Source organism: Lepidochelys olivacea, assembly GCF_965140295.1.
Source record: "Lepidochelys olivacea isolate rLepOli2 genome assembly, chromosome: 3".
Classification (NCBI taxonomy): domain Eukaryota; kingdom Metazoa; phylum Chordata; order Testudines; family Cheloniidae; genus Lepidochelys; species Lepidochelys olivacea.
The window spans coordinates 136,875,115-136,889,278 of record NC_140413.1 but is presented as its reverse complement, the minus strand read 5'-3'; the positions used below and the strand labels follow the sequence as shown (position 1 = coordinate 136,889,278).

Sequence of the window (14,164 nt, the reverse complement as noted above, 5' to 3'; positions counted from 1 at the left end):
CCTGCACCCCAAACCCACTCCTGCACCTCAACCCCAGCCCTGACCCCCCTCCCAGAGTCAGTACCCCCACCCCCTCCTGCATCCAAACACTCTGCCCCAGCCCTGACCCCCCCTCCCAGAACCAGCACCCTGTACCCCCTCCTGCACCCCAACACTCTGCTCCAGCCCAGAGCTCCCTCCTGCACCCCAACCTCCGGCCCCAGGCTCAACCCAGAGTCCCCTCCCACACTGCGAATCCCTTCGCTCCAGGCCAGAGCCAGCACGCCCTCCCAAACCCTACCTGAGCCAAGTGAGTGAGGGTGGGGGAGAGTGAGTGACAGGGGGTGGGGGGGGGTGGGGAACAGAGTTAGTGGGGTGGGGCTTTAAGGAAGGGGCAGGACCTCAGGGAAGGGGCAGCGTAGATCCTGGGTTGCCCTTACATTCAAAAAGTGATCTTGGGTGTAAAAAGGTTGGAGACCACTGCTACAGAACATTTTCTAATGAACAATTTATCATATAAAGCAGTCTCCTACACCTGTGCTCCAGAAAAGGAAAATTGCTTACTGATAATTGTTTGTCATAGTACCCTCTTCTCCCATTCTATGACAGCGGATTAAGGGATAGACAATGTTATAGTGCCATCTACTGGGAAGCAAGGAGCGTCTGTCCTTTAATCCTTTGTCATAGGATCAGAGAAAAGAGAGATGTACAACAGTAATTATTCCAAGTAGTTAACAATTAGTGTAGTACTGTGCAAAAATTTATCGAGGTATGAAGTAGGAAGAAGCCACAAAAGATTCATCATGTGTGCTCAGCAGGGGGCTTGGGGGGGGGTTTAGGGGGCGCAATACAGTACTCTGCATGAAGTCACAAATTGAACAAATTACAGCCTGCAGCCATATCACCTATAATCACTTCTAAACGGGGTCAGGCCTGGTTAGTACTTAGATGGGGGACTGGCAGGTAAACAGCTCATGACGGAGGTGATATTGGTAAGGCAGTACTTTCTCTTTGAACCAATACCTCACCAATGCCTTAGTATGGCGCTAAGGGGAAACTGTGATGCTTCAGATGATGTCTTTTGAAAGAGGTTAAAAACCAGTCTTGACAAATTATTGTCCTTGAAAGTCCCATAACAACACTTTTTCACAGCCAGGAGTGTGGCCACCAGAGAGTTGGGCAAACTCTAATTATTTGGTTATTTATATTCTGTCTACCTAAAATTCACTCCAGCAATATCAACTGGATAAAGTAATCTTCATTTCATGTCCTAAATGGTTGTGTAGGACTGTTATGTAGTTAGACACTTAGCACATTACACTTCAGAGGTGATTGTACTTTAGTGGTGGGCAACATGATTCCTCTATTCAGGGCTAGATTGTGGCTTTTGCAGCCATCGTCACATTATGGGCGTGTGTGTGCATAAGCCCAGTGCACCAGTGGCAGCTCTTTGAGGTATTCTGCCTGTTGAGTGCTGAGATAGACAGAATGTCTATAAGGGCACTTGCGAAGCCATGCCTACAAGTAATCTTGTTGAAGAAGTAGCATGGTGGTCTTATTTCTGTCAAGTTTTTATCATCATTGTGTGTGCAGAAGTATGGGGCTATGGTCACATCCAGGATATTAAATCCATTTGGGCTTTGTGCACTTTGGGTGTATAAAATCGCTGGCTCTTGCACTCATAGGACACAAACAGTGGGATTCTGGCTGCCCATTGCAAAGATGTGGCAAGCTAAAGAGAGCGCTCCTTCTGGCCACTCCCCATCTTGGCACACCTGTGCAAAACAGCCAGAACGTGGGCTGTAGCTTGGAATCCTTCTGGATAAAAAGGCATTACATCAATGTACAATCACCACCACATTTTGCAGAGTAATATTTAAGTGGCAGTCACAGGAATTTAGCACTTGGCTCCTGTTAACTATTAATTACTTTTACAACTCCCAAAAGTGTGCTAGGTGCTTCTGAGAACGAATGGGTTCAGGTAGTTTAATTGCCATGCTGAAAATTTATCTCATTTGTGGTAAGGTGTCCAAGGAATATATAGTGAACCACTTGTGGCTTTCATGTTTTACAACCAAACAAGACCCCCATTCTATCTTAAGGATGGTAATTCAAGATGGGCATGCACTTATGTGTTTTCTTTACTACCATATTTCAATTACAGGCTTAAACTGTTCATGGTAAAAATGAGCTGCAACAGAAAAAGTTCATACTTTGAGGTATCAACAGGTTGTGGGTTAAAGTTCCCATCTGAATCCATTGAAGCCTGTTTTTCCATCATACTGACATAATTGGATTCCATGTAGTCTGGGGGTAAAGCTCCTGCAACTGCACTCAGGCAGGGCAAAGCCAGTTTGAACAGTTCCTGTTCATACTTCTGTGAAGAAACATGGGATAAAAAGACACAGTGGTGAATGGAGATTATTTCTGTTATTGCTGAAATTGACTCAACATTATAGCCATACATGAAGCCAAATTGTAATGGAACAACTTTTTTACTCAATGTGAAACAGACTCTCAGTTCTGAAAATAAAAAACTGACGTCTCAACTACACTGAAATACGACTGAATACTGAAGCTGGACTTAGGACCAAATCCTGCTTTCATTGAAGTCGAATGGAAAAACGATTATTCACTTTGGTGGGAGCCGGACTGGTCCCGCACAGGGTGCCAGAACAGAGTAAAGCAAAGGAATATCCAACATTTGTCCAAGAACCTGGATTTTCTATACCAAATGGCTTCCCATCATGGTGAAATCCTCATCAGGCTGGGGGAAAAAAACACTATATAATGTCCAAATGCATTATCTAAGTCTTGTTCAGCAAAGGTATAGATGATATTTCAAAGATAGTTGAGCTCATGTTTAAAATTTTTAAATGATCATGAAAAAACAGCTGTAATAAACATTTGCATGATTTAAATTTATTAAATTATCAATAGTTTTTCTTCCAAGGAGGAAACAAGTCCTGAAGAGATAATATGATGGTACTTATCACAAATTAAACTTAACTTCTAGATACATTTCATTAGCGCTACTATAGTGTATAATATAGGGCCTGATCCTACAAACTCATACTCGTATAAGTAGTCCTTATTACAGTGAGTGGGTGCATGGAACTAAAAGGTCCTACTGTGTAAGCAAGGATTAAGTATGCTTCCCTTCTTAGACTACAACAGCCAGAGGTTGTTAACCTTCAGGACACACTAAAAGGCCCATTTTTCCTCCTTACCTGTGATGAGATAGGTGATGGGGAGGACTGAATAGAGGTGGTGTAGGACTCTGGTGGGAATTTGGTGAAGAAGTGAATTAACATTTGTTATATTAATGCTGTTGCTGCATGAATTGATTTCACCTGTGGTAACAGATGGGTCTGTGTATCGGTGTGTTTTTAAAGATTGTCAAGGTAAGATCATTGGAAGGGCTCTCTTTTACTGTACAGTAATAAGAAGTCATATAAACAAAAAGACAAATAAAATGTAAGGGTATACAGGATTGGACCCCTACAGGATTGCATGGATACCATTTTATTTTTTAAAATGATTATATTTATCATGGAAGCAGCATATTCCTTGACAAATTGTTAAACTTAAGCATTTTGAGGATCTTATAAGTGTACACTATTATTAGCGATTTGATTAAATAGTATTAAAAACACATATAGCTTTAGCACATTCGATGTTTGCCGCATAATCTGTTGTGCATGTATTTTTCTTAATTGATGCAGAAGAATTTATAATGTAATTACATAATTTTGATGTTATTAATTCAGTTGAAATAAATACTTTGAATAGAAATGATCAGCGTATGTTGTGATCATGGAGAACTACATAAAAATTACCTTTTGAGACAGGGCATCAAAGATACCCCAGAACAACTTTCTGGATAAATGAAGTTCTTCTTCTGATGCAGCACCAAAGTTGCCCCACCCACTTGGCAGGCAATAATACTTCCAGCATCTTTCGTAATGATTTGTCAGCAACTAGAACACAAATATTTTGAAAGCATCCAAAATATATAACATAATTGATTGTGTTTATCTATCTTGACTTTCAAACACTATTCGATCCACACAATAATTACACACTAGAACAGTCTCTCAATTCATTCAAGAAGTTCATGTTCTAATATACTGTTTGCCTTTACAATCCAATAAGGAAAATTATTGATAATAATTACAATTTAAAAACAGTGGCTAAGCATTTTACAGTTTTCCAATTCTTAATATTCTGTAATTCTTTTAGATTTCAGATTAATGTTACTGCTTAACCTTAGATGGCACTTGTTGTAACATCTGTGGTCTAGTGCTTAAGCATAGGAAAGAAGGTGAGGTCCTCACCCTATTGAAGTCAATGGCAAAGTTCCAACAGACTTCAATAAAGCCAAGATATCACCCAGAGTGTTTGCATCCTGCATTTTATTCTGGACTCTACAATGACTGCTGCAGGAAGAAAACACAAGACATCAGGAATGTGATTTAACTAGGCAGCAAAATTATTAAGCAATACATCTTGGAACTATCCAGCAATAACTCATCCAGTGCAGGTCATCCTTCCTTCTGTAATCCGTACAATTTGGTAGAAGGCTTCTGTAAACCCCCAACCCCTCTCTTCTGCCTGATTCCAGCATCCCCTTGTATGAAGGATAAGTGGATAGGGAAGAAGGGGTTGTCTCCTTACTGTACCGGACATTAGGAGCCCCATCCCCATTCTCCACCTTCTTTAGGAGCTGCCTTCTCCTAATCTGCTTCAAATTCTAGTTTTTCAGGGAACCAGACTGTCTAGTGAACAAACATTTGCACTGGACACCTGCAAAATTGTGACAAAATGAATTTAAAAACCTAACCTCTTTCCACCAGCTCCCTCGCCTGCTGAGAGGAAACTGAAAAAAACCCTACATTGCCCACACCAATTTGGCACTAAGGGAAAAATTCCATCCCAACCCCAAAATACATCTAGTATGATGCTCACAGCAAGGCCCAAAAACCTGGTCCTCCTCTAATTCCAACTGGCAGAAATGGGCACAGAATGGTGCCCTGGAGAGGGGGAAGGGTTTATAAGCTCCCCCTTGGGTGCACAGTGGCTAATAAGTTTATATTGCCCCCTTCTGACCCAAAACGTCCCCCCCTTCCTGTCCTCAAGTCCACAAAGAGACTGGGTTCCCATGAGGAGGGGAAGAAACAAGGGGGAAATCTTTAAAGGGGCCAAGGGATTTATTTTCCTCCCTGCTCGTCCTTCCCACCTCTGAGGCTGAGGAACAGTGAGCATTTTGTGATCTTTGTCCAATCCGTTCACCTCTCAGGCACTGAGTTTACCCACCTGTGAAACAGGTATAAATAATACTTACACCTCGTGTATCTCAAAGGTGCATTCTTAAACTTAATTGAGATAAAGTGCTCTAAGAATTTAGATGAAAGATGCTATAAAAAGGATAAATAATTTTAATCCTTCATGATTCACTTAAAAACTGAAAATTAAAGGCGCTCAAAGAAATAAACTCCTTGAAACATGACAATTTTTGCTTTTAACTTTAACATTGATTGTAAAAGTTGAAAACAGACTGCTGGAGATTATTTTATTTCTGCACATAATTTACTTTCTATACAATATTTCTCTCTCAGAAATCCTGGGGCAGTCTTAAATCTAAAGAAGTTATTTATGTTGAGAGCAGCATACCATTTATCATCCTGAAGGCATATTGATAGCATTGTTCTATGACAGAAGTTCTTAACCTTTTCAATACCATGACCCTATCTTACACCAGCAAAGAGTTTCAGGATCCCCCTTTCCATCTGGCTATAAATGAAAAGGAAGGGTGGTCAGAGTCCCTTGGACCTGTTTGCCCCACCCTGAGGATCATAACCCCCAGGCTGAGAACGTACGCTCTATGAAACTTTTGTGAAAGACAACAAAAGTGAATTCTTGATATTTTGAAATTGCTTTCACCAGGAGGCCAGCAGCTATAAAGTAAAATTTTTGTCAGCACTGCAAAAGTTGCTGAGTCAGACTCTTAAAAGCAATAACAGAACATCAGGGGGCTGCATTATAAAAGCATGATTCCATTGTGTCTGGAATACACCTTTTGGAAAGCTCTTGGTTCCTATTTTCATTCTATTTTAGTCTTCTGGGCTGGAATCTTGAGATTATTATAGCTTCAAAATAACGTCACTCATGATGTGTTAGGATATAGATATTCAGGCCTGTCTGTAAAGGCCTATACTCTAAGAATTTAGGTGTGTTCTTATCACTTAGCGAATTATAGAGGTATAAAAGAAAGAATCAAAATCACTGTCTGCCAGTGTAAGGTCCTTCTCTTACTGTGACAGTCTGAGGCCCTGTTCTTAGGCTAAGATCTTTGGCTAAGCAGCAGAGGCAGCCATAAGCTGGGAAGCGAACGGTCACATCCTCACATTCCAAACTAATCACGTTGAAATAAGGTGCTATTGGGCTGTTAGGAATACAATCCTGTCCTGATAATGCCTATCGCCTCCAGAGAAAGGGAAGTGCCTAGAAGATGTAAAAGGAAACTTAGTTTGATAGCATCCTGTCTGGCAAGAACTCACTTATCAATAGCTGGGATGTGAAATCCTCATTTCTTTGTTGTTCTGTCACCGTAGTCCCCATTTCCCTATTGTTTGTCTGTATAATCTCTGTCTGGTTCTGTGATTGTTTCTGTCTGCTGTATAATTAATTTTGCTGGGTGTAAACTAATTAAGGTGGTGGGATATAATTGGTTAAATAATCATGTTACAATATGTTAGGATTGGTTAGTTAAATTTCAGGAAAATGATTGGTTAAGGTAAAGCTAAGCAGAACTCAAGTTTTACTATATACTCTGTAGTTAATCAGGAAGTAAAGGGGGGGAAATGGGAACAGGGAATGGGAGTGGGAAAATTGGAATCATGTTTTGCTAAGGGGGGGACATGGGAACAGGGACACAGGTAAGGCTCTGTGGTCTCAGAGCTGGGAAGGGGGACACTAAGGAAGGAAACTGGAATCATGCTTGCTGGAAGTTGACCCTAATAAATATCGAATTGTTTGCACCTTTGGACTTCGGGTATTGTTGTTCTCTGTTCATGCGAGAAGGACCAGGGAAGTAAGCGGGTGAAGGAATAATCCCCTAACATGATGTATTGTCACTAAAGTGGAGGACTCTTTAGAATATCTAAAGAACAGTTGTTGGCATGGAAGTTAAACAACAGATATACCGTTATCTCTTTACTGGAGAGTTCCAGGGAATAAAAGAAAAAAATATTAAGCTAGATTTTTTTGTTCATCTATTTCAACCATCCTGCAGAGAGAGAAAAAGTTCCATAGATAGATGACTCAAGTAAACAAACAAAATATTCTGAATTACAGCCAGTATACAAGGCACTGGACCTTCATCTTCTCATAAGTCAGAACAAGTCACGAGACACAAAACTTAAAATGTTCATAGTACATTATAATAGAGATACTAAATTCAAAGTTATAACTCCCTAAAATCTTCAGAAAGTCCTGTAGAGAACAGACGAAAGGAGGATTTTGACTCCAACCAAAAATGTAACTATATATCTGAAGTCCAGGTGTACTGCTCCCATGGATTTAAAAAGAGAACACAATGTTGTAACTATTTTCATAACTAAACAAAGACCAAGATATGTAATGGGAATCACCTAATTCTTCATCACACCTGTTGAATCATAGCTGTGACAGATCTGACAATTTCCTGCCATATCCTTATTGAATTAAGTTTAAATACCTATAGCATCCATTGTATTAAATGAATGAATTAGTGGTATTGTGGGGCGAGACTGTATGTAACCTCTTGAGGAGGGAGATGTGACAGATGTGAGAACTGGGGGTTCAAAGGACCACATTAAACAATGTGCCAGACAAGAATGGACTTTTTGGAACAAAAAGCATTACGTGGTTTTCCTGGGGAATATTTAGGGGGAGGTGAATGGCAAATCCCTCAACTCCAGTTATGCAAAAACCCAGTCTTTTGGGGCTATGCCCTGTGTGCTGCTGATCTATTACTGAAGACCAAGATCAAAGGCCTGAGCTGTAAAAAGAAATGGCTGCTCTGCCCAACCCATGTGCAGGTTCTGAGACAGTCATGAACTTGTAACCACTGGGACAATCCAGCTATGGGTTTTGAAGGACTGACACCTACCAGAGCCCAAGCTTGGAGCTGGGGTGATCTCTGGTAAGCTTTTAGAATACATGTAGGTTTTTATATTGTTTTTAATACTTTTTCTCTGTAATGCTTTCACCTTAAGAATAAACCTGCTTGCTTATAACAAGCTGTGTGGTTCCTTGTAATTGAGGGCAATCACATTGTTCATAACCTCCGGAGAGAAAGCAAAACGCAGACACTGGCCTTCCATGCACTCTGGCTAGCTGAAGATACCACAGTGCAGGCAAGAAACTCTGCAGCCTGGAAAACCCCCAGTCAGGAGGGAGAGAGGCACAAGTCTCTACCCAAGAGAGGTGACAGATGAAATTAAGTATGACCTGCTTCTTATAAAAGGAGGGAGAAAAGGCAAAATAAAAGGAGAATAGCTGAATGCCTTGCCGAAAGCTGTGTTGGGAAATCATCAGAAGCGATTTTTCATAGTTCACTAAAAAGCGGTAGCATATACAGTGGTGAATGATTCAGCTCTTGGCACACTAAGGCTTTACTCTGAGGACTCTGTGTTGGGGATCTTGTCTAAGTAAGGATATAAGTGTATGCCTTCATGGAACAGAGCCGCAACCAGTATCAACAGGAGACGATAAAACCTTTGGAGCCCGAAGACAACCTGAATGGTAGGAAAAAGATCTGGATTCCTCAGACGTCCCAGAGTAGCCCACTATCAGGCCTCATCCTCAAAGGAAACCTGCACAACACTTCCAGAAAATGAGCCCGGGAGTTCAAAATTCATAACTTTGCTAGACACTAAAATTCACGGTCTTAAACAAGACACTCGATTTATGGCTTATTACAAAATTCTATAACCCACTAACCTCCCTTTTTGTCCTATGACTACAGGGGTGTTAACAGGCCACTTCACCTTGAATGGTCTCCCTTAGAGTATGTACTAGATACTTATGGTAAACTATCAGCTCAATCTTGTATTTAGTGGTGACACTCTGAGTTCCTTTCCCAGACCTGAAGAAGAGCTCTGTGTAAGTTCAAAAGCTAGTCTCTCTCGCCAACTGAAGTTGGTTCAATAAAAGATATTACCTCACTCAGCTTCGTCTCTCTAATATCCTTGGACCAACACAGCTACAACACTGCATACAAAGAAAATGAATCAGTTTTCTGGTAGGAGAGAGACTAACACAAGAACCCAAGCTGGAGATCCTGGGGAGACACCCAGAAATTTACATGACCTTTGTTCTATTTATGCCTTGGAATCATCTCTCTCTTACCCTCTCTCCATCTTGTTTCTTTTTTACAAGGTGTCATAAATATAAAGGGAAGGGTAACCACCTTTCTGTATACAATGCTATAAAATCCCTCCTGGCCAGAAACAAAATCCTTTCACCTGTAAAGGGTTAAGAAACTAAGGTAACCCCGCTGGCACCTGACCCAAAATGGCCAATGAGGAGACAAGATTCTTGCAAATCTGGTGCGGGGGGTACAAAAGGTTTGGTCTGTCTGTGTGATGCTTTTGCCAGGAACAGATCGGGAATGCAGCCTTACAACTCCTGTAAAGTTCGTAAGTAATCTAGCTCGAAAATGTGTTCGATTTTCTTTTGTTTAATGGCTTGTAAAATAAGCTGTGCTGGAGGGAACGTATATTTCTGTTTTTGAGTCTTTTTGTAATTTAAGGCTTTGCCTAGAGGGATTCTCTATGTTTTGAATCTGATTACCCTGTAAAGCATTTAACATCCTGATTTTACAGAGGTGATTCTTTTACATTTTCTTTAATTAAAATTCTTCTTTTAAGAATCTGATTGATTTTTCATTGTTCTTAAAATCCAAGGGTTTGGGTCTGTGTTCACCTGTACCAATTGGTGAGGATTATCATCAAGCCTTCCCCAGGAAAGGGGGTGTAGGGCTTGGGGGGATATTCTGGGGGAAGACGTCGCCACGTGGGCTCTTTCCTTGTTCTTTGTTTAACGCTTGATGGTGGCAGCATGCTGTGAAAGGACAAGGCAAAGTTTGTACCTTGGGGAAGTTTTTAACCTAAGCTGGTAAGAATAAACTTAGGAGGTCTTTCATGCGGGTCCCCACATCTGAACCCTAGAGTTCAGAGTGGAGAAGGAACCTTGACACAAGGGCTTGAAGAAAGGACAGAATTGGAAGAGGAGTCAGAGATGAGGCATGAACTCTATGCTTCCGTGTGGACTGATCAGAAGTGAGCGTTAGAGGCTGTCACAAAGAATACTTTTTCTCCTTGCTTCCTGCTAGAGAGATAACATGATATTGTCTCATCTACAGGATGGAGGCAAGGCAACATACAAGAAATAGTACATTGTATAGAAGAAAATTAAAATATACTTTACGGTAAACCACACATACCTTCAGAGGCATCTTTGTTTGCTCGTTTAATAGAGGAACATCAAACACTAATCTCCTTAGCAAGTGTTGCATCATGGAAGGCCTCAATTGGCTGCAGGTAGACAGACAGTTTCAACAAAGCATACAAGTAGCTTTTATGCAATAAATAGACAACCCATTAAAGTAACCACACACTCCAAGGATCTGTGCCAATTGTCCTACTCCTTATGGATTTAGGAATATCTGAAAGTGATGTAATTGACACAGCAGATTAAAAATGCGTGGGAAGGAAATGAAGAGCAAACAATAACAGATGCATACTAAACAAAACTTCCAGAATATGCTACTTCCAGTGTGAACCATATAAAAAAAACTGTGAAAACACAAGCTCTAAAATAGAGAAGAGAAGGACAGGCGAACCAGAAAATGTAATATTCTGATACTGTATTTGATTATCACCGTGCATACTGTAACACATAAAAAAAGCACATAAGAATAATCTTTTGTATTGTATTCTTGCATTGAAGAAGCCATATAAACTAAGTTTTGACACTGTGGATGTACTATATTAGGGCCCAAAGAGTATTGGGCATCAGCTGGAAAGAGAACAAACAACAGGGATTTATCTATATGCCACTCTATATTAGGCAGAGAATATACATATAAAAAGTCTCTCAATAACAGCAAACCATGAACATATATGATATTGACATTATCAAGATTAAAATATTATTATTAACTACATTGAACTAAGGTTTAGGAAAAATGACCTTTGAGAAAAGGTTAAAAAAACCGAGCATGTTTAGTCTTGAGAAAAAGACAACCGAGGGGGGACCAGATAACAGCCTTCAAATATGTTAAGGGCTATTAGACAGTAGGATAAGTCATAATTGGATTTATATGCATCAAGAGAGATTTACGTTACATATTAGAAAAATCTTTCCAACTATAAGGTTAGTTAAGTACCAGAATAGGTTACCAAGGAGTGTTGTGGAATCCCCATCACTGAAGGTTTTTAAAAACAGATCAGACAAACATCTGTCAGGGATTGTCTAAGTATAATTGGTCCCGCCACAGCACGGGGGATGGTCTAGATGATCTCTCATGGTCCCTTCCAACCCTATATGTCTATGATTCTATAATATATGGCATAAAGAATTCAGTACACTGCTTTTATTTGCCCTGAATTTCTTTCAGTGGGACTTAGGTTCCTGAATGCTTGCACATTTTGAAAATGAGACCTGGGCACTTTTGAAAATTTTGCACTTGGGCTGCTAGATTGAGAAGGGAGAACATAGGCAAACATTCCAAGATGGAAAGAAGGTGACACTAACACAACTGATAGGTTGGAGAGTGTGCTGATCATGAACTACTATGTAATTAAAGATCAGCTAGGATTTAAAATGTAACTGATAACTGAATAGCTTCAGCAAGCAATATAACCTTCTATAATAAATCACAACATGGTATTATCAGTTTGCAATGTTAAAAATGTTCTTAAAAATAATACTCTATTATGTTCATAATTCCCTATTTATATAGACTTTTGTCCCCAATACAGTGCATTCTTTTGGTTTTCTTACTGAGGTTAATTGAGAAGAGTCTGTTAATAGAACAATAACTGAAAAATCTACATGTAATTACCAACTGTGCAACATGAATATCGTCAAGTATATATTTATTTAATACATCTTTCCCAGACTTCAGCAAAATGGAAAAATACAGTCTCTAAAGGGTGACAGTGTATTCAATAAAATCCATAACCATGCTACTGATAAAAGGTGATATGTAGTTAGCTAATCTGCCTTCGTGCTCTCGTATACATCACATCTCAGTATAGCAACTCATCTTTCTATGGAGTCTGGTATATTCGCTTACCCACAAATAGAGAGTAAACATTCTTCAATGGAATCCCGCTGAGCTTTGGTAAGAGAGCAGCCCTTGGAGAGTCTGTACACAGTATGTAATAAGGAATCTATGAGGGAGGCATGGTGCTCTGTGCCAGCAAAAAGAGGAGCACATCTGGTCAACAAAGGCAAGACTGCAGTACAAAGGTATCGATTCAGAGCCAAGGCCATGTCTGTAGCACTCAGAGCAGCCTACGAAACAAATTAAACCCAAACAATGAGACTTGTTTGATAAATATTGTTACAAAGGAAAATAACTACATTTTTCAGCTTTTGCTTATATAGTAGATATAAAAGGAATTAATTTTCAAAGGCACAAAGGGAAAACTCTCCTCCCTACATGCCATGTATGATACAATTACACACTAATTTTTCAATTATACTATAATTATTTTGTGGAAAATGTCAAAGAAGAAGGTGAAAATTGGATAAGCAATGAGACTTAGTACACGGAGAGACAGACAATATACATCCTACAGCATGCACACTCCATTCTAACCTCCTATATTCAGTCACTTGTTACTTTCCAAACATGTCACTTGATATGTAGAGATTTTTCCAGATGAAAAAAAATGAAAAAAAAAATATTTAAAAAAATTCGATTATATATACTATTTTTTCCCTGAAAAAAACATGCTATAGAGAGTTGGCAAAAATGGGGATCTACAAAATGTTAATCATTATTCAACTTATAAACTGTATGATATACAGATACACAGATATTATATATATAGGTGGGCTCAAGCTGCAGAAATTATTTTGAACTGTCTAAAGTTCATGAACCATTTGACAAGGGGTTTAGGGTCAGCCATTAGGAAGACTAGAGTTGCTTACAAAATTCAGATGCATCTTTAGATTTTGAACACACCACATATTGAGGTACAATAGAAGGTTTTGTTTCAAGTCCATTCTCTCTCTTTTAAACACACAAGGCAGTGTGTTTAAAGTATCACCTCTGGGTATTCACATCTCTGGTAATGTTGAGCTTTGAAACCTTCTGGAAAATAAAGGCAATTGAGGCACTGAACAATCAAAGTTGAGGTTATGCATTTTCCAATTGCCTTGATTCCTTCTGCAAAACTCAAGCATCCTATGAAGTCAAAATTCCTGGAAAGGTTCACTTCTTGGAATTGATGTTCTTGGTGTTCATAATAAACCTGGGCCCTACAGCTCCAAACCATCCAATAGTGACTTGTCTGGCATTTAAGTCAAAAGCAGCTTGCCTTGTTTCTTCACAAAAATGCACTTGTTTATACTTCATTCACGTTTGCAAGTTCTTTTCCCATTACTCTGAGGACTAGAAACTTTTTTTTTTAATAAAAACTTAAACTCTACAAAATCTGATCATATCAAATATACATCCAGTGGACTATGTTTCTGATACCTCTGCTCTAGGGTGCGCTCTTCCTGTTGCCAGCACAATTGTATATGATCTGTTTTCTGTAACTATAGAATGATGATCTGTTTAAAAAACAAGTTTCAAGTTCCTGAAATGAGACTACTAACATATAGTACCTTCTCGTTCAAAGTATCTGCTTCGGATGTAGAGAGTTATAACTTACTGATTAATGACAAATATTTTCCCTTTTAGCCTTGCAGAACAAACACAGCCAAGAATAATATGGATTTTATTCCTTATCCTTCAAAAAAGGGCAAAAATTCTGTGCCACTGGTATTAATGCTCACTTCTCTTCAGACTTTTTTGCCACCTTCCATCTGGAATCTTGAAGCCCAAGTCTCAGCCCTCAGACTCCCTTTTTTCCTTCTGGTCATATAGGAAAAATTACAAGGGACAGACGTCTGAAAATAG

The 14,164-nt window shown here is 39.5% G+C and overlaps 1 protein-coding gene across 1 annotated transcript in view; it reads right to left on the bottom strand.

Annotated features, from left to right (window-relative positions):
- The window catches only part of RYR2 (ryanodine receptor 2), a 717,900-nt gene that overhangs the window by 221,112 nt on the left and 482,624 nt on the right, over window positions 1–14,164 (bottom strand). The window contains exons 50-53 of the mRNA XM_084622892.1: window positions 12,326–12,546; window positions 10,469–10,559; window positions 3,819–3,959; window positions 2,193–2,356 (exon numbers count right to left, since the gene is read on the bottom strand). Of these exons, the coding sequence (XP_084479018.1) occupies window positions 2,193–2,356; window positions 3,819–3,959; window positions 10,469–10,559; window positions 12,326–12,546 (617 nt within the window). The remainder of the gene's footprint in view (window positions 1–2,192; window positions 2,357–3,818; window positions 3,960–10,468; window positions 10,560–12,325; window positions 12,547–14,164) is intronic.